The sequence below is a fragment of the Vombatus ursinus genome, unplaced genomic scaffold (genome assembly GCF_900497805.2).
Source record: "Vombatus ursinus unplaced genomic scaffold, bare-nosed wombat genome assembly UNPS02014832.1, whole genome shotgun sequence".
In the NCBI taxonomy this organism is placed as follows: Eukaryota; Metazoa; Chordata; class Mammalia; order Diprotodontia; family Vombatidae; genus Vombatus; species Vombatus ursinus.
Window position 1 is genome coordinate 66,578,558 of NW_020954610.1, and position 24,028 is coordinate 66,602,585.

The 24,028-nt window shown below is 36.5% G+C and overlaps 1 protein-coding gene across 4 annotated transcripts in view; it reads left to right on the forward strand.

Moving 5' to 3' along the window:
* LOC114025896 (G kinase-anchoring protein 1) overlaps positions 1-18,947 on the forward strand; it is a 62,121-nt gene extending 43,174 nt beyond the window's left edge. For 3 of the 4 annotated variants that reach the window (XM_027839407.1, XM_027839409.1, XM_027839408.1), the window contains 5 exons: positions 10,536-10,637; positions 14,001-14,064; positions 14,929-14,999; positions 16,131-16,208; positions 18,547-18,947. In XM_027839407.1, coding sequence (XP_027695208.1) covers positions 10,536-10,637; positions 14,001-14,064; positions 14,929-14,999; positions 16,131-16,208; positions 18,547-18,594 — 363 coding nt within the window. In that variant the 3' untranslated portion in view covers positions 18,595-18,947. Of the gene's footprint in view, positions 1-3,328; positions 3,491-10,535; positions 10,638-14,000; positions 14,065-14,928; positions 15,000-16,130; positions 16,209-18,546 lie in introns of all 4 variants that reach the window. The other variant, XM_027839410.1, reaches the window with a different exon arrangement.
* The last annotated feature ends 5,081 nt before the right edge of the window (positions 18,948-24,028 follow it).

Genomic DNA, 24,028 nt, shown 5'->3' on the forward strand with positions numbered 1-24,028 from the left:
GCCCATTTCTTCAGAAATTTATCAAAGCTATTCTACATGTGCAGATGACTGTAACAAAGGGATATCACTGTTTTGTATCCTAAAACTGAACATATTGCTGTACTTTATTACCCCAGTCTGTATTATTGCAGCAGCTTCTTGGCTGAAGTTTCCCTCACTCCACGTGTTCCTCTATCTAGTTCATCCTATAAATTTCTGCCAGTTCTTCTTCAAGCAGTTTGGGTTTTTTTTGTTTTTTGTTTAACCATGTCACTTTCCTGCTTGGAAACCTTCAAAAGCTTCTTTTTGACCAATATACCAGATCTAAACTCCTTTACCTTACTTATAAGGCAGCTCATAATCTCTCCCTGCCATAACTACTCAGTCTATTTCCAAGTATTACTTTGTTTATACCCTTCCTATCAAGCTGGTTAGTCTGATCACTACTCTGCTTCCTCAGTTCTGGTCTGCCTTTTACTTTTGTTGTTTCCCTTCTCTGGCGTGACCTTTTCTTACCTTTCCACTATCTTAAATCCTGTTCCTCTCCTCAAAGTCCAACGTCTTCTGTGCACATTTCCCAGAACTCATTAATGCCCTTCTCCTTTGAATTTCTACAAGGAATGATCTGATAGGATTTTCCTTCTTGAAGAAAGGTGGACATTAAGATGGATAGGACAGTCTGGAGGATTTTCTCTTAAATATAAAGTTATTTAATCCCTTTTTTCAGCTGATATTATTAGGGTTTATTGTTAACATTGTTACAAATTGGGGTCTGCAAGTTCTGCATATGAGGACATGGTATATGTAGAAGAAATATAGAAAAGGACTTAAAAGAGGTGTATAGAAGGTATGGATGGGGTAACTTAAAGAATAAGAATGAAAAAGAAGAGTCCGTGAACGAGAAGGAGGAGGTAAGAAAGATTAGGCATAGTGCTATTTACTTTGACTAAAGACAGGGTTAGCTTTTTAAAAATTACTGTAATTTTAGTTTCATAAATACCTATCAGTTTCCCTTTAGGTAACAGTAAAAACCTTTAGAAAATTTAGAGGATTACTATTGAATTCATCAGACATTTACTAAATACTATATATCTCTGTTTACATACACATTTACATATGTGTATGCATGGTCATATGCACATGTGTGCATATGCACACATATGTACACACATGCAAACGCACATATAGATGTCTGTGTGATTGCACACGTATGCATGCGTATACGTGTGTATACACACGTATGTTTTGGGGTTGGAGGAGGTATAAAGTTTATATAAAACATTGTTCCTGTCTTCTTTGAGCTTACAGTCTTCTAAGTGTGTATAAATTACAGATAACTGGTGCTTAACATAGGTGCTTAAAAAGCAAAAAAAGTGCTGCATAAAAGCTTACAAGACATAATTGCTAGGAGAATGAGGAAAGGTTGCATGGAAGATATGACATGTTTCAGATAGATTTTTCTCTACGAAAAATTTAGGTGGAAGAAAAGGTGGTAGCAACATCAAGGGATCCTATAGAGGCGAGAGAAAGGAGGATATAGCCAATCCTGGGGGAAAAGGAAAAGGCATGAACACAAACTGGAAACCCTGCTGCATGGGTCTACAGCCATACCACTGAGCACTTAATTATATGTGGTTTTTTATTTACTATAGTTTTGTGAGTTCTGTCTCTCCAAGTAGAATGTAAGCTCAAAAACAACAACAAAATGCTGCCAGTCTTTGGTTTAGGTAGTTGTGAAGCAAGCAGTTGCTTCAGGTTGTGAACTGCCACAATAGGTAAAGTGGGCATGAGAGCTTTTGAATTTTTATCAGTAGCCTTTCCCCACAAATGTAGTATTATCCTTGATCTGACATCATTAGAAGAATATTTAGAGTACATAATTTAAATTGCTTCTTCAAAATGATTTTTATTGTTCTATTCATTATAAAATGAATATATACATAGGGAAAATTAGATTGGTGAATTGACCTTGTGTTGTCTTTCATTTTATTTGTCCTCTACTGAGAATATTGTATCAGAGTAAAATTCATTGGTGTTTCTAATTTTAGTTCTTATAGTGGACCTGGAGATGTTGGATGGAACACAACAGTATTTGTAGAAGTGGAATTATGTCTTTAGCCCTTTAAAATGATATTTTAGTACATTTTTGAAAACATTCAAATGTTAAATTATCTTAATAAATTCTATTAAACATTGACTTACTACAGAATTAGAAGGTAGAGTTTTTGAATGTAGCAACTCTTAAAATTACTTAAGTCAGACAACAGGCATTTATTTAGTACCTACAGTGTATTTATATGATGATTAAAAGGTTCTTTGGGAGGAAGAGTACTAGCAACTAGGAGGATCAGAGAAGACTTTTCATGTAGCTGTCACTTGAAGGATGACACTCCAAGAGACAGAGGTGAGGCAAGGGAGTACATTTTAGACATGGGAGCAGCCTAGTAAAAATGCACAGAGATGGGAGAGCGGGTGTCATGTATGAGAAACAGCAAGAGGGCTAGTATAGCTAGTCCTCAGAGTATATGGAAGGTGGTAATGTCAGTAAAGGCTGGAGCAGTAGGGAGGGACCAGAAGGTAAAGGATTTTAAATGTCAAACTAAGGAATGAAGGTGTAGTAGTCTCTGCTAATAGTAATAATCTCTCCAATGAAATAATAGACCTTTTGAAGTTTGAAATATCATATGGCTAAACAATTGCCTTCAGACACTTTACATTCCAAAACAACGAGGGAAGAACGTCAGTGCTTAGTGCTTATTGAGCTTTCTGTTTACTCAGTAATAAATACATAAGCCTATCAAAGACTAAGGAAAACTTTTGGTGGTGACTCAACCTTATTTGAAAACACGGGAATTCAGTGTAATTTAGGGAATAAAAGTGACTTGGCACTTAAGCCTTTTCTCACCTTTCTGTCTCCACAATAGGAAGTTAGGGGAGAAATGAAATTTACCCATATATAGACTGAAATTTCCAGCAGTGTGTAGTTGGGAAAATATTTGGAAGTTTTTCCTTAACTAAACCTGTTTTGTCTATGCATTGAAGACATCAAATTGTTTTAAAACCATATCTAAAAGATTGAAGTATTTAACTTCAGAAAACAGAAGAAGCACCAGGGGATAGCTGTAAGGCCTTTGTGTTTCTCTCTGCTTTTTCCTGAATGGCATTCTGTGCCTCCCTACCTTCTCTCCTCAGGAGGGATGTGCAAGAAAAGGAAGGAGAGAAGTGGGGGACTACTTCTATCCTTGAGCATTATGTGTTTCATTTTCTGCCCTACTTTTGGTGGGTGGGTAGTTCTATTATGTTGACCTTTATGTGTGGAATGATAGTAAATCATAATTCATTTTGGCAGGAATTGAGTTCTTCCCAGACTTTATCACATGATGGAGGATTCTTCAGTAGACTGGAAGATGATGTTCATAAAATTCTTATTAGAGAAAAGAGAAGAGAACAGCACACAGAATATAATGGAACAGATAATTGTACAGCCCATGAACACAGCCAGGCATGTAAAGTAGGAAATTCTCTTAAAAGCACAATGAACATTTTAATAATGAAATTAAAATGTGTATTTTCCAGATATAACCAATTCAGTTATAACTTTACAGAGTAAAAAATTTAGCTGTTTCAGTCCCCTTAAGTTTACCTATGTAATTTTATTTTGAAATATAGTTTACTTTAAGAAAAACATATGTACCCTGAGTTCCAGAACACAGCATACTTAAGAGTCCAGCTTTGTTACCTCCTAGCTTTGTAACCTTTGACAAATCACTCGACTTCCTGATCCTCATTTTCCTCCTCTCTACAATGGAAGTAACTATGTTTTTACTGCCCTATATCATGGTGGTTTTATGAGGATCAAATTATACCTAAAACTCTTTTAACTATAAGTATTAGCTATTTTTGCTTCCGTGAAATCTTTGCAGAAATGACTAGGGCTTGGGCTGAAGGAATTAATGGATGAAGAGAGAGGATATTGAAAAAGTGGGCTTCTCAACTACTGGTCTTTAAAACTTTTGCCACCTCCAGAGTGGAATTTACTGTGAAGGTGGCACTGACTGAGAGGTTGTGAGGGTAGTGCTAGAATTGTGGCTGAGAATGGGGCTAATAATAATTCACAGTTACGAGTTGTTGGGGTATTGCTACTTTGCTCCATTACATTGATTTTCTTTCTACTTAGCACTGAAAAAATTTAAAACCATTTCTAAATAAGCTTTCCTATGAGTTCAGTAGAAGATATCCCTGGCAATGGTCAATAACAGTCAATATAAAAGTTTATTTATACTTATGGTACAATAGCATATCTTTCATATTGACTTTTATTTACTAAGCACTAGCAGTATCTATACAAAAAGAGAAAAAAGTAAAGGCTCCTCACTTCTTATGTGAGCACTCATGTAACCGATTAGTGGATATAGGACAGGCTTTATTTAATCTTACAGAAAATGTAAAAACTACAGGAGATCCATAAGCAATCAAGATAATTCTTTTCCAGTGGGTCTTTATTTACCTAGGGACCTGGGTATCAAGGGGATGATCCAGGTTTACTCTTGCACAGAATGGATCTTTACCTTGGTTTTCCTCAGTTGCTATCTAGGATAGTTCAACCCATACCTGAAAAAATTCTTTGCTGTTTCATAATCAATAAGTTATCCAGGCTTTGCCTGAAGACCTCCAGTGAGGGAAACCCATTACCCTTCATGGGTAATACATTTTACTTTTAGACAGCTCTAATTGTTAGGAAATTTTTCTGATGACATCAAGCCAAGATTCGCCTCTTTGCAACACCTACTCACACTTCTGTTTTTGCCACATAGAACCATTCCAGTTCCTCTTCATCATTACAGTCCAGGAAATATTTGAACACAGCTTTCATATCCCTCCTTAGTCTTCTCTAGGTAGAATGTTCACAATTCTTGTAATTGATCCTCATGACATGGACGCATGTCCCTTTATCCTGCTTACCCTCTTCTGCTCTAACTCATTAATGTCCTTCTTAAACCTTTATCACTCAGAACTGAACACTACTAAAGATAATGACTAAGGCAGAGTATAATAGGACCATTATATCCTTATTCCTGGAAGTGATAACTTTTCTTCTGCCAGTCCAAGATCTGATTCACTGTTTTAGCTCCCACATCATATTGCTGATGTCATAGTGAGTTTGCAGTCTACCATGACCCCAAGAGATATTCTTCAAATAGATCTCCCCCATCTTGTAATTATGAAGTTGATTTTGTAAGACCAAATATAAGACTTCATGTTTATCCCAGTTGAATTTCAATATATTAGATTTATCTTAGTGCTGTATATTTGTGGAAGCTAATTCCTTTATCCACTGTTAGTTATTCTTCCCAGGTTTATTCATCTGTGAAAATTTGATAAACATTCCTTCTATACCTTTATCTAGCTCATTGATAAAAATATCAAACAGCACAGAACCAAGTGCGTATCTCTCCCTGGATGCTCACTCCACAGGAGACCTTCTGTCCAGTTGACAGTGAACCCTTAATAATATTTGTGTCCAGACATTCAACCAATTCCAGATCTATCTAATTGTATTATAATTTAATGAAATTTTTTCCATCTTTTCCACAAAACTAGTTGTAGTACTTAATACTTTGCCAAAATCTAGGTAAACTAAATTTGTAGCATTCCCCTTCTGCTAAGTGTGTCACCTGTCAAAAACAGAAATAAGTCTGGTGTGACTTGTTGATGAAACCATTCTGCCTCTTTTGTACCATTTCTCTACACCATTTCTTTTTCTAGATATTCTCTATCTCTTTACTAATAATGAGTTCTAGGCTTTTCTAAGGAATTGAAATCAGACCATGTGGCCTACAGTTTGAAAACTTTATTCTCTCTCTTTTTTAATTGAATCACCATTTGCCTTCTTCAGTTCTAAGACACTCTTCCATTCTTCATAATCTTTGCTTGGTCTAGGAACTCCTGGATGGCTCCACTGTTACTTTCACCTGCTGCTATCTCTGGGACCATGTGGTTTCTTTTATGCATTCGAGTAGTTATATGATACCATAGAATTCCCTACAGAGAACTGGAGTCTTTGTCCAATTAATTATCTCCTATATGTCCCTCCAGTCTCTTTTTGAAGGCCAAGTCCAAGAGTATAGCCCAGGTGTTAACGATTAGAAATGAAGAAATGCCTGTGAACTTTACCATCATAATAGGATTAAGTGGTATCTTAGAACGAGGCAAGTTCATATCTTCTTTTTGATGATGCCAGAACAAAAGCCTCATTCATCCCTGGTAATCATGTTAACATAGGGTTAACCTTACATATGGCTAATATTTTGAAACAATACCTTTAATTACTCTTGGGAATTGTGGAAGTTAGAAATGTGAAATGTAGATGAACTCCATTTTAAACAAATCTAGTATGTGAATATCCCAGTTTGCAAGACAGATTAATTAGGCATTAATATTTTGGGGTTTATGAAGTTTTCTCTTTATAAAAAGATTTATTTTAGAATTCTTTGAATAAGAAGTTCCCCTGGTATATTTCAGATACAATGTAATTTGCAAAATATTGTTTTTAACAATTTCAGAACTGTTTCAGAACACATTTGGTTAAGGTGAGGTACAGTTGGAAATTCAAGAGTACTTTAAGTGGTATTAGAGCCATATTGGGTTAATAGAGTAGAAGTCATATACTGAGATCCTAGTCTAGGGCTTCATGTAGTTAGTTATTGAGGTGACCTGAGCTTTTGAATGCTATGCCAGAAGAGCACAAGTTCTGGCAGGTACTGCAGAGCTGGAGAGGTTGCTCGTGTGTGACTGTGTATTGTCTGGAAATCAGCCTAAATTGACTTTTTTTGTCAACTTTTTAAAAAATGGGTTTTTTTGGCCATAGCCCCTAATGCCATCTACTAAAGTGTAGAAGAATTGTGTTCTGCATTGGTAGAGGAAGGGCTCTTACTGACATAATCATGGATTCTTAAAGTACTGAAGTAGTGTAAAGATGGGGGTCAGAAGTGTGTGGCATCTGTCCTTATCTTTTGAGGTCAAAACCATGTGTAGAATGATACTGTACTTTCCAGTAAAATTGTGTTGTGGTTTGTCCTTCGTTCTCGAAGAGGACCATGACATCAGGGAAATGATGACATGACTTGCAATTGGCTTTGATTTGAGTGAGGGAGGGCTATGCAAAGTCACCAGCCTCACTTTTTCCTCCAGAGCCACCTGGATCTAGTGGCCAGGTGTCTATCAGGATGACTGGAAATGGCCCAGGATGCAGTGGGCCTCCTGACTCAGAGTGAATGTGAATAGTAACTCTTTCTCTTTTGGCCAGCAACCCTGAGGCTGAGGGTCTTCTCCCAATCTGATTTTTTTTTTTTTTTATTAAAGGGGCCATCTCTTGACTCAGTTCTTAAAGAGGCCTATTCCCTGAATGGGTGTTGCCTTACTCAAAGTAAGAACCTGAAAGGACCTTAGCTTAAAAGGACCAAGGTCTCCTCCTGCATCCTGGGCCATCTCCAGTCCTGATGAGTATCTGGCCACTGGACACAGATGGCTTTGGAGGAGAAAGTGAGGCTGGTGACTTTTCACAGCCCTCTCTCAAATCAGTCAATTGCAAGTCATGCCATCAACTTCCTGATGTCATGGTCCTCTTCGAGAATGAAGAACAAACCACAATCTGTGAGTAGTTCAAACTACCTGAATGGGGACCCAGATGGCCAGTTCCAGTTGGGCAACTTGGCTCATCCTCACCTCAGGGTGTTCTGCCCAAAGGAACATAAAATTTTGATGGTCAAAAGCTAACTATTAACTTGGAGTTTACTGGCTAGATTTCTTTCTCAAAGACCAAGCCTTAAGCCCAATTCACTCTGGATCTCTTGGATTGGACCACAGTAGGTCCCTGCCCAATCACCACTTTCCAGTAAAATATTTCAATACCAAAAGAGGCAAAAAATAAAAATGCCAGATCCTTTTAAAATAACCATAACAAAATAGTTTAAACACAAGAAGAGTACAGTCTTAAGACTAGGTATGTAAAAATTTTAGAATAATAATATCTGCATCAGACAAATCATAGTTACAGGGATTAGAGCTGAAAGGAACCTTAGAAGTAATCAAGGGTGAATCCCTTCATTTTATAGATAAGGAAAATGAGGCCTAGGGAATTTAAGGGATTCATCCAAAATCATACTCAGGTAGATCGTAACAGTTTGTTTTATAAAGGTAAAAAAAAATTTTATGATGATAAGCTCTGCCATTTTGGAATTTAAGGGTAGCATTGTGATGTAAAAAAGAACAGTTGTTTTGGAATTGGGAGAATTAGACCATATGTTTAGTTGTGCCTCCAACTACCTGAGTGACCTTTGCAAATAATTTTATATCCTTATGCCTCAGTTTTCTCATAGGTGAAATAAGGTTTTGGGTCTAAAAATGATTATAAAGTGTGTCTTCTAACTCTGAATTTGAGTAGCAGTAATTAGGATTCTGATTAAGAATATTAGATACATGTTCATAGTAGAGACATTACTTCCTTGCATTTTTCTGTGGAGTTTTTAACCTTTGCAGATATTAACAAATCTGTTTAATGTATATTAGGCTTCTCCAAATACTTCGTTTTGTGGCCAGGTGTAAGGAAAAGCACTGGTATCTAAATTCAGCATTGAGTATTTTTATATATTAATGGTATCATGCTCTAAAACATCTTACTGTGTTTTTACTCCATAGATAAAGAATGCCTTTTGTAGGAAACATGAGAAAATTGAACCCTTTAGGATTTTTAGAAGTTTGGTGAGTGAAGAGCATTTACTCAGCACATCACTTTGGGATGTCTGCAGACAAGTAGTAATACTTTGCAGAGTCGTTTCCTTACTTTTTCAGAGTATGGCAGACAGTACATGAGTGAAAGGTTTTCTGACTTTAGTTTGGACAGGATGGAGAGTAGACAGCATATTTCTTGTTGCATATTCAAAAAATATCATTAAATTGGAAGTGAAGCTGAAGACAGAAGAAATGGAAAGAGAAAAGTTTAAAGAACCCAGGTAAGCATGATTTTAAAGAGTTTTCTGTAGACTTGTTTAAGGAAAACAAGTCTATAGAAAGTTTGGGTCTAAGACCCAGCTGAACCAAACCACATCATCCCAAGAGTGTTCATATATTAAACTGGAATGAAGACAACATTAAATGGAAAATGGAGCAGATGTCACTATTTTCTGTAACAATTTATTTTCATCATCAGTGGCAGTGGAACCAGCATATTTGGATTCTTAACACCTTGTTCTCTGACATACCGCACAAGGAAGTTAAAATGGCACTTGAAGTCAGAAGATTAAATCAGGAAGATGATCTGTGAACACCAAAGAAATTGTGTTGGAGGTGACAATCTTGAAGCACTGAGGAATCATTTTATAAGATATCTCAGGGTGGGAAGGATATCAAAGGAATGGAAAAATCATGGACAATAGTATCCATAACTTGAATTTGAGGAACAGAAAGGGCTGGTTATACTTTGGATATTTTTCAGTGCTTTCAACACTTCCAAGCACTTCCCTGGCACAGAGACCCATCTGTTTGACACCGATGTTCTTCTAGTGATGCTATGTGATTGTGAATCTTAGAAGACCAGTCTCTGAAAAATCAGAAGTTTCAGGAAACATGGAGAGTCATGTTGAGCAGATGTAGACTATAATATATTTCCAGTAATTCTGTAAGTCTTAGAAGTGGCATAATAAGGTCATTGAGGAGATGTATGATAAGGACAAGAATTAACAAGACTGAGGAAGTATTTGAGTGCTACAGTGGTCTGAAATATGAGAGACCTAGGAGAAGGCCTCCTGCAAACTAGCAGATCATCTGTGGAGGATGGATTATGAATGAGAATCACCTGTAATTCTGTGGAAGATGTTTAGATGCATTTTTATCTGGATTGATGGAGGGAATACCACGTAGATGTGATCATTGATTTGTTGTGCTGAAATGAAGTAAAGACATTAATTTCTAACTAAACATGATACATTAAAGAATAAGTACTATGAGAAGGGTAAGAGTAATTTTTCGGAGTTCATGAAAATGTGTTCTATTTTTATATATTCTTAAGTCACTTTCTGTAGAGATGAAATCTAAATCCAGACACAGTTTTGTTTTGGTACTATTCTTTTAAGCTCTAATGAATATGCTCTTAAGGTTGAAAAGCAAAGATAATTTTTAAAGAGAATTTTGTCAGAATTATGCATGTATTAAAAACTAAAAAGGGCTTTCTTTTAAAGGAAAAAGCAACAGTGTATTCTTAATGTGATTATTAATGATGTGTAAATATGTCAGAGATATGATTTTATGTGATACACTTGAAGTTTTAGATTGATCACGAAATTAAAATTTAGCTTATAAATGGTTATTGACATATTAACAGAGAAAGAGGGAAACCTTTGGAAATGGGAATATAGGAATTTGAATTTACTTTTGAAAAAGAAACTCAAATCAAGGCTTTCCTTTTTAGCTAAACTTCCAAAAAGGACTTTTTGAAATAAAGCATGATGGGAAATTTTTACTTCTAAAGCAATGGATTTTGTATTTGTTTTGTTTTTTAGGAGATATACTTAAAAGATGGAAGAACTGAAAGACTAAAGTTGGAACTTGAAAGGAAAGATGCTGAAATTCAGAAGTTGAAAAATAGCATCACTCAGTGGGAGGTCTGTGTTTAGTTACTATTGCAAGGTGAAATGTATTATCTATTTTTGTTATCCTAAATTTTTCCTAGTTGTAAGTAACAGTTGTTGGATTGGTAGTGATGTCCTTCTTAGCTCCAACATTATGTGTGTTTTAAAAACTGTAATCAGTGATATAATATCTGAATAGTAATCATACTTTACTACAAACCTGTTATCTCCTGGATCTAATATAAAATCTTCTTTAGCATTTAAAGTCCTGTACAAGTGGCCCTTCTTACTTTTTCAGTCTAATTATGCTTTACGTTTTTCTACCAACTCTCTGGTTCAGCTGTACTGGCCAACTGGCTATTCTTCAACATAACACTCCATCTCTTGACTTTGTGGTTTTCACTGACTGACCCTCAGGGGTGAAATTTCCTTTCTCCACACCTATGATAACCTAGCTTTCCTGTCTTCCTTCAAGATGACTTCAAACCTTTCCTTCTGCAGGAGCCCTTCCCCAGTTCTCTCTACCACTATTAGTACCTTCCTTCTGAGATTACCTGCTATATACTCTCAATAAATCTTACATATATGTAGTTATTTATATGTTGTCTCCTCCATTAGAATGAACTCCTTAAGGGTAAGTACTGTACTTTTACCTTTCCTTTTAACCCCAGTGCCTAGCATATATAAGTGCTTAATAAATTCTTATTGACTAACTTATTGACTGTGTTCCACCCCACACATCAATTTTTTCCTACCTCTAAGGCAAGGGTTCTTAACCTTTATTCTTTCATGGATCCCTGTGGCAATGTAGTGAAACCTATGGACTCTTTCTCTGAATAAAGTTTTTTTTGTTTTTTGTTTTTTGACAAGGTAATTGAAGTTAAGTGACTTGCCCAGGGTCACACAGCTAGTAAGTGTCATGTGTCTGGTCTGAGATTGGATTTGAACTTAGGTCTTCCTGACTCTAGGGCTGGTGCTCTATCTACCTGCGCCACTGCCTGCCCTTCTGAGTAAAATTTTTAAATTGCATAAAACAAAATATATAGAATTTTAAAGGAAACCAATTATATTGAAATAAAGATGTATTTTTTTCCCCATTGGAGTCCATGGACCCCATGAAATCTATCCGTAGACCCTTTGGGGAACTTTGGACTATGCAATTCCACTATGCACTGTGGAATTCCAAATGATGACTTAATTCTTTGTTTAAACTAAAATGTCCTACAGTTATAGCATTTCAATATGTCCATCCCCATCTTCAAATCTGTTTTAAGATTAATTTCTTTGGTGAAATTTTTCATGATCTTACATCATCTTTCTCATTTAGCCCTTGTGTTTGCTTGACCATATGTAAATTGTGTACTTTATACAATATTACAACTGTAATGTCTTGTATGTGCCTCTTGATCTCTTATATTTTTGTATTTGTGTTGCCTACCTCCTTAGTAATCAAAGCTTGAAGTTCAGATTTTGAGCTGGAAGGGACATTTAAGCCCGTTTCATCCAGATAGTCTGGTGAAGCCAGTGAACTTCTCAGAGCAGTGTTTTAGGTGCATAAAATAAAATATATAGGATTACAAAGGAAACCATTTTTGTGGAAATATAGTTATTGAAATATTAAAAAGACAAATCGATAGACCCTAGGTTAAGAATTGCTGATCTAAGGGGCAGCTAGGTGGTGCAGTGGATAGAGCACCAGCTCTGAAGTCAGGAGGACCTGAGTTCAAATGCAGCCTCAGACCAAACACTTGACTCTTATAGCTGTGTGACCCTGGGCAAGTCACTTAACCCTAATTGCCTTAAGAAAAAAAAAAAAAGAATTGCTGATCTGCTCCAACTCTGTACAATTCTTCTAAGGCATAATTCACAGAATTCTGCACCACAGAATCAGGAAGACTTGTGTTCAAATCCTGTTTCTGACACTATCTTTGTGACCAAATAATTCAGATGTTCTGAGCCTCAATTTCCTCATCTATAAAATGGTGATAATCGTACCAGTGTTGTGTACCTCACAGGGTTTGTTGGTTGTAAATCTCAAATGAGATAATGTATATAGAACGCATTTTCAAATTTGAAGATGGTTTGTAAATGCTAGCGTTTATTATAATTATTTATATCTACCATGGTGCCAAGTTTTTTTGCCATGCTTTTACATCTGTTATTCAGTAGATATTATTAACTAATTAACTGATCATAGAGAGAACTTGAATTTTCATTTTATATGTTAAATAACCTGTGTGTTTTTCCATATGTGTTAAGGGGAAAAAATAAATTTCTTATACAATAGTCTTTAGATGTTTAAAAAAATAGTTTCCTAAATTTATTAGTAATCTCTAGCTTTACCAGTAGAACCTGTAATAAGACTTCAACTTAAGTTTCTCCTCTAAGACAATATGTGAGAGTCCCTAGACATTTGAAAAGGGGGTCTCAGGCCTGTTTCTGTAAATTGTTATTGCATGTCAGTCACACAGGTTTCAACTTATGAACTAATTCAGGCGCTGAAATAAGTAGATAATTAGTGTGGTCTGTGTATCTGAAATAATATTGAAAATGAATTACTTTCTTGTCTGTCTTTCTTTTTGAGAATGAAGAATGAAAATCTCTTTAAGGAAAATTTTCTATTATGTTAACTTCTCTCCTTTGCCCTTATCCCTTCATTCTTCATATTGAATCATTTGTAATATTTAACATTTTTATATAGATATTATATAATAATTTTAAATCAGGGCTTCATGACTAAAGTGGAAATATGTTTAATATGATTGTACTTGTAAAGCCTGTATCAGATTGCATGCTGTCTTGGGGAGGGGAAAGAGGGAGAAAAAAATTTGGAACTCAAAAATCTTATAAAAGTGAATGTTGAAGGGGCAGCTAGGTGGCGTAGTGGATAGAGCTTCGGCCTTGGAGTCAAGAGAACCTGAATTCAAATCCAGCCTCAGACACTTGACACTTACTAGCAGTGTGACCCTGGGCAAGTCACGTAACCCTGATTGCCTCACCAAAAAGGGAAAAAAAAAACTGAATTTTGAAAACTATCTTTACATGTAATTGGAAAAAAATAAAATATTACTAAGTAAGGAAAAAAACTAAATATTGAAAACTATCTCTATATGTAATTGGAAAAAATAAAATACTATTAAGTGAGAAAAAAATAAACTAATCAAATCATAGATCCAGTGCCTATTCAAATGCAAAAAATAAATAAATAAATCAGAGCCTTAGTTGAGGACAATATACAATGTCCTGTACAAATAATTTTCATACACTTAATTTCTTCAACTGATTTATGTCCATGAGGAAGCCTAGAATTTTTAGTTCACTAGTTGCTGTAATTTGATTCACGTATTGTACTATTTACCTTTAAAACTAAACAGTCTTGTTCTCTTTGACAATTAGGCAAAATATAAAGAAGTAAAAGCAAGAAATGCTCAGTTATTGAAAATGTTACAAGAAGGTGAAAGTAAGTAATTTGTATCTTTATATGTTTTCTAGATTTAGAACAATCATATTTGGGATATTTCATATTTTTAAAATATAATTTATAAATTTAACAGTATTGACCCACAGAGAGATTCCAAAACATCATACTTAATCATTCCTGATCATTCAGCTTTTACTAGTCATGCTTGAAAGACTTCACTACCTTACAAGATAATATACACTAAATAGGATCTTTGAATTTCACTTTCTTAGAAATTATTGAACTATTACCTATAGAGAGATTCTTAAGCAGATATACTTTCTGAAGACACTGCTTCTTTTAGTTCTGAGGGAAGAGAAGCAATTGAAGGGGGTGGGCAGCCAGAGTTAAGTGACTTCTGAGTCACACAGCTAGTAAGTGTCTGAGGCTGGATTTGAACCCAGGTCTTCCTGACTCCAGGGCTGGTGCTCTATCCAGCTTCACCACCTATGTGTTCAAGAGAAGCAGTTTTTTGACCAGTGATGAACATTAATGTTTCTACACCAACAGTAAGCTCCCGTGTTTGTGGAGGATAGGCAACCATGAACCTTTAACAACAATGTGATTTGAGAGTGGATTGTTTATTCTTGTGTATGTATGAAAGAGTTTTCCTTCTGAAAATAATTTATCAATAAATTCTTGTTTTCTATCTGTCCTTGAATTTTTTGACCGTGCTGATTGGCCACGGTGCATGTGGGTAAGCTCATGAATAGTATTTTTGAACCCAGGATTAGTCTTTTGGGCAGCTTCGTCTTGACAGACATTCAGAAAACTTAAGATTTAAGAGACAGATATATCCTGACTCCTGTGCTGTGTGCTTGACAGTTTTAAGAACTCTTCTGTTTTTTTTTTCCTTTTTGTCAGTGAAAGATAAAGCAGAAATACTTCTTCAAGTTGATGAATCACAAAGTATCAAAAATGAGCTAACCCTACAGGTAAGGAAATTTGTGATATCTATTTAAAGTATAGCCGTAGTACAAATAAGGCTTTGCTGTAGGGTGCTGATATGAGTCAGGGAAGGGGTTTTGGGGGAAGAGTTTTCCTCCATGTAGTAAACACCATGTTTACCGTGCAGTCTTCTGACCCACACTTTTGAGGTTCAACTTCCCTGGATCCATTCCCACAGAGTCTTATCACCATGGTGTCCCTTTTGCAGGATCCACATTTTGCTTTAAATCTCATGGGGTTTTAGTCCCTCCATGCCTGTACAGCTACTGCCAACTTCATTTTGAATTAACGATCCTCTTTCCAGCCAGGGACAAGGGCTTCAGTGCCTCTCTCTCTCTCGGCACATCACACATCCATACCTGCAGTCAAACTTCCTTCCGTGCCACCATTGGCTACTCTGCCCTTGAAAACTATTTTTTACTCTAGAGAAAATATTCTGAACTATAGCTCTGTTAAAATATAAAATGTACATGACTAATGTGAAAATGTGTTTAACCTTCACGTGTATTGATATCACATTTCTTTCCTTCTCAAGGAAGAGGTGGGAAGGAGGGAGAGAATTTGGAGCTCAAAATTTTTAAAACTGACTGTTTACATGCAATTGGGAAATGGTTAATGAAATAATGAAATAAATAAAAATGTTAACATAAAACAGAATATACTGCACCTTAGTTTCTTTAATAGAGTGAGGGGTTGAACTGGATGGCTCTGAGGTCCCTTTCCAACCTTAAATCTGAATCTGTCCTTGGAATTACGAAGTCCTTTCACTGTCTGCTAAAAAATGAGTTGTTACGAGGTGTTTTTCTTCTGTTGAGCTCGCTATGACGTGTGTGTGTGTGTGTGTGTGTATTTGTTTAAAAATCATTCTTAGGGGCAGCTAGGTGGAGCAGTGAATAGAGCTCCAGCCTTGGAGTCAGGAGTTCAAATCCAGCCTCAGACACATGACACTTACTAGCTGTGTGACTCTGGGCAAGTCACTTAACCCCAATTGCCTCATCACAAAAGAAAAGAAAAGAAAAGAAACAAAAATCATTCCTGTCAGTCACTATTAACATTCCTTACAATAGTCATTTTTTAAAAAGGGGGACTTTTTTTCTCATCGATTGTTTGGGTTGCAGGTGACTTCACTTCATGCTGCATTAGAGCAAGAAAGATCAAAAGTGAAGGCATTACAAGCAGAATTAACAAAATATCAGGTAAGCCTGTTATGATTCTGTGGATGATTTCATGAGGATCCCAGATTGAGAGGTGGAAAGAACCTTAGAGACCATCAGTCCCAACCTCCTCATTTTACAGATGAGGAAACTGAGACATAGAGGTTAGATTGCATAGCTTAAATTTTAAGTAAGGTATCTGTGAGAAACAAATTTTGTGTGAAGGTTAAATTTTATTCATTTTACCAAATATATTACAGAATTGAATACTATCCAGATAAAAATTTAAAAATTTGCTAAGGCTATAGCTATGAATACAAGTAGAAATAACTAAGGGAACTCAGTAAGAGTCTAAGAAACATTAAAAGATTTTGCTTTCAACTCAGGAGAAAGCAGTAATGGCATTCAGAATTTTATGAAATATTTTATTTTTAAAGATGTCTGCAATATATCCCCTCAACCAAAGTCCTACTACTGTGCTAATTGTGATATAGAGGTCACCTTGGGTATTCAGAGGCCATGCCAGTGGTACAAGCTCTGTCATATATTTACCAAACTAGAAACCCATAACAGACTGTGCATCTTTATCTGAGAACCAGTCTCTAGCTGAGCTCAGAGTCTCATGGCGGTTCGTCATGGGATGAAGAATTTTTATCCAGTAGATAAATTTATAGAGGGGTATAAGCATAAGTGAAAGGAGTTCCTATACTAGTAAAATTATAGATGCTTGGAGTGTTGAAGTATATTAAGTGTAGAAGTACATTAAGTATGAAGAAATGAGGAAAGCTAAGAGTGATTTATTTTTAGCTTCCACAGATTGTTAATCTACCCACAATTCGTTACACAGCAATCATTTCCTTATCTAAAGAGTTTGTAGATAAAAGTGTATAAAGTTGGAAGAATAAAATTTTATTTTAGCCCATATTTGAGAGCTTCATAGGTGTGTGATGTGTGTATATGTGGTTTTTATTTTAAAATGTAAAAAGTATTTAAAAATCTGTTAGTAACAAAATCTTTTGGAGGAAAAAAGTGCACACTCTTTCAAATATAGTTACTGGTCAAGAAGTTAGGGGGTGGGCTGCTTCTCAACTGAGATCAGTAGCAGTGGCTTTTTGTTGGGTAGAGGAGCCTTTGTAGCCTGCAACAGCCCCACCCACTACCATTATGTAAACCCTCCCTGTAAAACTCGAGGTTGGAGCAGGCCCACCTTTTTTTACATTAGAGCTAGGTTCCTGTCCATGGCCTGGAAAGCCCAGGACCAGTGAAAATTGTGCTGCCAAGGTGCTCCCCAGGCTACAGCCCTAGCTTTGAAGTTTGCCAGCCCAGGGAGAAGGGACTGCCTTCGCCTGGGAGGCCTTGGGACAGGCACTTGATCCAGGCCTCTGCCTATAGAAAAACTGTTGCCAGTTGAGAAGCAAGGTAAGAGTTTTATGCTATATGAGCATGCACCTAGTTTGCATAAAATATACCTCACTGAGCTTTCCTTCTTATGGGGGAAGTCAATTCCATTTTTTCCCTGATTACATTACATAGATTAGTGATTCCAAATGTTTCCTTCCACAATTCACAAAGGTCTTGAGCATCTCTCATGGCTCACATCAACTTTTCTCATACCTTTCCTTTAAAAAAAGAAAAAAGCATAGTAGGATTTTCATCCATTTAAAAATTATTTGAGGGCAAAGTTTATTAGTGAATACTTCCTAAATATTCCTGAATGGTTGTTGACAAGAAGGGAACACAGAAGCAGAGCAGCAGAAAAAGAAGCAGCAATCAGACCCCAGGTGAGTGTGTAGAAAGAGTAGAAGATGCTGCCACTCCGAACAAATAGCAAGTCTGAGACTGATGTGACCCAGTAATACTTAATAATACATAGCCAACATTTTAAGAAGCATATTGCACTAAATGATTTTAAAATTAACCTTTTAACTGGAAACTAGTCTTGTTTAAAAGCCTTGAAAAGTAATTATTTCATGGCATTTTTAGACCTTAACTATTTTTCTTTTGCCTAAATCCAATTCAGTAAGGTTTTTGCTCTATGTGTAAGGGATTAAGTGTGGCTGTATTGTTTCGATTTTTTTAATCTTGATGTTGTAGAAAAGAGAAAATTTGCCCTTTAAAAATAATATAGTAGTTACGAAAGCATAGAACTTACTAAGTCATCATGGTTCAAGTTGATAAAACTGTCCCAAAAGCCACTTAAACCTGTGAAAATGTTCAACTAAAATTTTTCATAGAAAAGGTATACAAGCTCAAGTTTAAATTGAACTCAGAGAAGCTACCTTTTCCTCATACTAGAAATTTACTTAATCATGATTATTCTTAAAATGAAAATACCCAAAGAAGAAAATTCTTAAATAATTTGCTTTATTTTTCTTTACAGGGTGGCAGAAAAGGGAAAAGAAACTCCGAGTCTGACCAGTGTAGGTGATCACATTAGCCATTGAGAGATCAGCATACACACACACACACACACACACACACGCACACGCACATGCACACGCACACACACATGCACGCACACACACATGCACGCACAAACTTTTCAGGGTTTTGAAAAAATGTATATATTTAATGCTGTACAACTGCTGAACTATGCAGTTTTTGTTGGGGAAAAAAACTAAAAAGACTAATTGGTTAACCATCTAAAAATATTTCATTTTTCTGTTGGTTTAAAGTGAAAAGTAGGAAAGTAGAATTCCAGAAAAACTCAGTGATTATTTCTGTTTACTGTCCATGCTCATCACTTTAGTTTTTCATCAGTCAATAAAATTTACTCTTCCATTTGTATGTTTGATTTGTTTTTTTAAGGTCCCAGAAATGTGTGGAAGTATTAGCTTAGAGTTTATCGAGATAAACTACATTAGACCAAAGCTATGATTGCTGCTGTTTATCTGCTTGATGTTTTTATAGTTGTTTAAAATTAATTTAATACAGTAGAATGCCATTATAGTGACTCAATGTGAGACAGATTTACCCATGCCCTTGCAGGAATTATGCCCCTCAAAAGGTAACTGCTAAGTACAAGATGGGTTATGGAGATAGAGGGATACAGATAAGGCCTGGATCTGTGATTTCATTGGTCTGGAGAACTCCCAGATGAGGAAACTGCCACTATCATTGCAGCTTATCATGTTCTCAGCAACTTTGAGTCCTAAGAATCATCTGAAACCTTGAGGGGTTAAATGACTCCCCACAGTAATACAGCCAAGTGTATATTAAAGTCAGGACTTGAACTCAGATCTTCCCGGCTTTGAGGTCCACTTTATCCATCATGCCACACTGCCTGAATTCATGTTATATCTACACACGTACATACATATGTATGTAGGTGTGTATGTGTATGTATATATATACATATATATACACACATATACATATATGTATGAGAGAAAGCTGAACAAGAAATGTTAGTCTTCTTTGTCAAATTCAGTAGTTCTACTTTAATATGGCACATGAACCTATTTTGCAAAATACAATTATAAAATAAATACAAATGGCATATAAGACTACAGTCCTGGCGCTGAATAGGCCCTCAGCAGCCACCTCGTCTAATCCCCTTGTCTCACAGATTCCACAATTTAAAGCAAGAAACATTGAGTGACTTCCCTTAGGTTACATAAGTAGTAAGTGGTGAAATTGGGATAAAGGTAAAGTTAAATGGAAAGGTAATAAAAGGAGAGACAGAGTCATTATATACAGTGTGCCCCTGATGTGATCATCTTTACTCAGGAGCCATTTGCTCTTAGTAACTAATTGGCAGTGTGCTTGGGTTGCAATTCGATCCTACAATTCTTTTCTTCACATTCTCAAATTTTACAGGATAGTAGGTAGGGAAATATTAGACATGTACACAGATGGTGTAAAAATAAGTTGTACAATGCTGTGACAGTTCACAGGATGAAAGGATCAGTTTTTGGTTGATCCTTTGAATTAGGGCAAGTTGTGTGGGAAACACGGAGCTTGAGCTGGACCTTGAAGGGAGAATCATATGTAAACTGCAAGAGACTTGAGGCCTCAGGAGCAGAAAAAACAAGAGCTTAAAGGTGAGGACATGCACCGTGGAAAACTGGTTTGACTAAAGTACTGGAAATAGGAAGCAAGGAGTACTGAAATGAGGTTTAAAGAACAGATTGGGTTTAGGTCATGAAAGATTTTGACTCTCAATTTAATGAATTTGAACTTTGTGAGGCAGTAGAAGACAATATCATGAGACCTATGCATTGGAACGGTTAATGACTATTACACAGTCGTCAAGGAAAAAGGGAAATGACCAGAACAGTGTGGGAGGGAATGGAGAATGGAGAGAAGATGAATGGGAGAAAGATGGAGATAGAATTGATAGCACTTAACCATTGATTGGATATTAGGTGTCAAAGATGAGTAGAGATACTAAAGTGTGGGTTTCTGGAAAAATCAGAGTACTGTTAACAATAGGTAAGTCAGAAGAATTACCGCATTCTAGGAAAAGAAGAAGAATTTGGTTTGGGACATGCTGAATTGAATGTACTGGTAGGACACCAGCAGGCAAATAGATATTTGGAAACACATACGAAACTTGAATAAGAGCACTGAGGAATAGAGGGAGGGCCAAGAACATTCCTCCTTTCAAAATGGGTGAGGGGGAAGCAGGGAGACACTCAAAGAAGGAAAGCCACTTAATGTGGTTGGATAATGTTAAAACCATGCTAGAAGTTCAAGTCGCTACTGATTCTAAGTGCCCTTTTCTACAAAGGGATTTTGCTACCCCCAAGTTGTTGTGCTCTTCCCCCACTTCCTAAAAAAGTTTTCTTGTATTTACTTAGTATGTGTTTTGTGTTTACTTCCCCAGGTACATGTTTCCTCCAGTGAAATGTAAATAACTTTTGAGGGCTTTGTATGGCTAGTATTTAGCATAGTGCCATGCTTAATGGACTTAGTTGAATTGAATTGAACCTTAGGAAAGTCTTCATTGAAGGATGAGAGGAGGAACAGTAGAAGCTAAGAGAGGAGAGATGATCCAAAAAGAGAACATAAGGCTTCAGAAGGTCCAGGAGAATGAGAACTAAGAAAAAGCTATTACAGTTAGGGAGCTAAAGGTCACTGATAACATCTGAGAGCAGTTTCAATCAGGTATGAGGGATGAAGCCAGAATGCCAAGCATCGAGTGAAAAGTGGATGTGGCACCTTACAGACCATGAGAGAGTAACAGGATCAAGAGAATGTTTTGTGTAGGGGGCTAGAAAAGATTAAATGTTTAAAGAGGTGTAGAGATTGTAGACACAGAAAAAAAAATGAGCAGTTGAGCAGAGTCCGAGCCAGGGTAGAAGTAGAGGGGGATGAGGAGCAAGTCAAGAAGTTAGCGGGATAAGTAGGAGGACCACTTAGGAGAGAACTTGTGTTGGATACCTTATACCTTATTTCCTACGTTTCCAGGGTGAGAGTGAGGAGGCCTCAGAGTAGAGAGTTTGAGAAGAGAAGAGTGGGCAAGTTTTGAATAGCAGCTATGAAGAATTAGGTAATGGAAGAAGAATAAAATAATTGCTGAAGGTCTCTGAGGCCAAGGTGAAGTTATGTATCATGACTAACATAGAGCGCAAGTCAGAAATGAACTGGTTTGACCAAAACAAAGTGCTTTAGTCTATCTCTGCTCTCAGCTTTAATATTATCATTGAAAGTATTCTACAAGTGTAAGTGTTCTCAAAAGAAATTTGTTATCTCTGGCCCAGCAGTTCTGGATTCTCAGTATACACAGACCAAGGCTGATATTGGGTGCTTCCTCCTTAAAACTCTGGCTAATTATGCTTCCTCCCAGAGTTTTCTCTGGGAAATTTCCAGTTAAGTTTCTACATCTCACACAAGCACTGAAGGTAACAAATGGAGGAGTCTGTTGTTCAGGTACTCTTCCCACTTCAAGGAATTGCAGGTGTCCAAGCCAAGTAATTAATCCATAATCATTGACATCCTTCAGTATGATAGTTTGGGTAATCAATAGAATGTCATTAATGAATTGAAGTAATGTAAGAATTTTAATGTGAGCTCATAGACTGATTATAGAAGTAATAGTGGAAACAGCAAGTATGATCAGCATTTAACCTTGGGATTTCTTTTATGGCCTCTCATATACAGCAACTTCTACCTTTTTGAACTTGACATTACTTGCTAAAACTGTAGTGAATGTGTTTCATTGTTTCATTTCATTATAGTGAGTATGTTTCATTTTGTTCTCACCTAGCTGAAGCAACTAGTCTAATCTAATAATACTATGTACAAGGTACATAGGTACTACTAGATACTGTGTTCTACTGGGGGGGTATAGCATTTGCACAGATAAATAAAAATAATGAAAAGAGGAAGAACTAACAACTAGGAAGGTCAGGATAACCTTCCTTTGGGACAGGATTCTTAACCTTTTTCATCATGGCAAAGTATGAAGCCTATAGATTCCTTCCTAGAATGAAGTTTTCTAATGTACTGAATAATAATATGCCTAAGATTGCAAAAGAAACCAATTAAGTTGAAATATGATTATCAAAAACATTTTTTGAAGTTCATGAATTCCAGATTAGGAATCCTATTGTAGGAATGGGTACCTGAGTTGAACCTTAATAGAAGGTAAGGATTATAGGATTCAGAAGTTAGGTATTAGTATGTTGCAGACATGCAGTACAGCCAGCTCAGAGTCATGGAGGCAGGGAATAGAATTTCAGGTTTGGGGTAATAGTTTGACTGGAATATAGGGCCATATATGAAGAGGAGTAATATAGAAGCTACAGCCATATTGAAAGACTGAAATTTGTATTTTAGCCTAGAAGTAGTAAGGAGCTTTTCAGGGAAAAGAACGATGACTTGTATTTTAAAATTATTTTGACGTATTTGGAGGATTGTTTGGAGAAGAGAGAAATTGGAAGCACGGGTGAATTAAAATAGTATTGCATTGGGCAGGTAGGTGTCGCAGTGGATAGAGTTCTGGCCTTGGAGTTAGGAGGACCTGAGTTCAAATCCGGCCTCACACACTTGACACTTAGTAGCTGTGTGACCCTGGGCAAGGCATTTAACCCCCATTGCCCCCACACACACACATACACAAGGCAAAAAAAAAAAAAATCCTATTGCATTAGTTCAGGAGATGGGTAATAAGTGCCTGAATGGGGACAGTGACTATGGGAGAGTACAAGACAGATTAGAAGGAATTTATAAACCTCTATGTAAATATCAGCTAGACTTGGTAACTGATTGGGTATGGGGTGATGGGGTTAGGGAGAAGGAAGTGTAGAGGCTCAATCTTAGGTTGCTAACCTGAGTGACTGAAAGTATGTTAGTGGGGGCAGCTAGGTGGTGCAGTGGAGTTAGCACCATCCTTGGAGTCAGGAAGATCTGAATTCAAATCCGGCCACAGATACTTGACACTTGCTAGCTGTGTGACCCTGGGCAAGTCACTTAACCCCATTGCCTAGCCAAAAAAAAAAAAAGTATTTTAGTGGTTAGTAGTCCTGGTAGAAACAGAATTATGAAAGAGCGTTGGGTTTGGGTGGGATGATAATTCCATATTGGACACACAGAGTTTGAGATGCCCATAGCACATTTAGGTGCATAGTATATCAGAAAAGTTCCTTATTTGAAAGTCAGGTAACCATCATGTAGAACCAGTTTTTACTAATAAATGTCATCTAAGTATGTGTGAAACAATTAAATTATGATTTATCATTGTCATAAGACAAAACTTGCCACATTATATAGGTGGGTGTTAAAATAAAACTTCATCTCTGTTGCTATTACAAGGTAATCTATTCTTTAATTATGTACAATTTAAACTGAAGTTAATCCCAGATTCCATGATGTACTTCTTATATTCAGTCTGACCAGCACAGTTTTTCTTACCCACT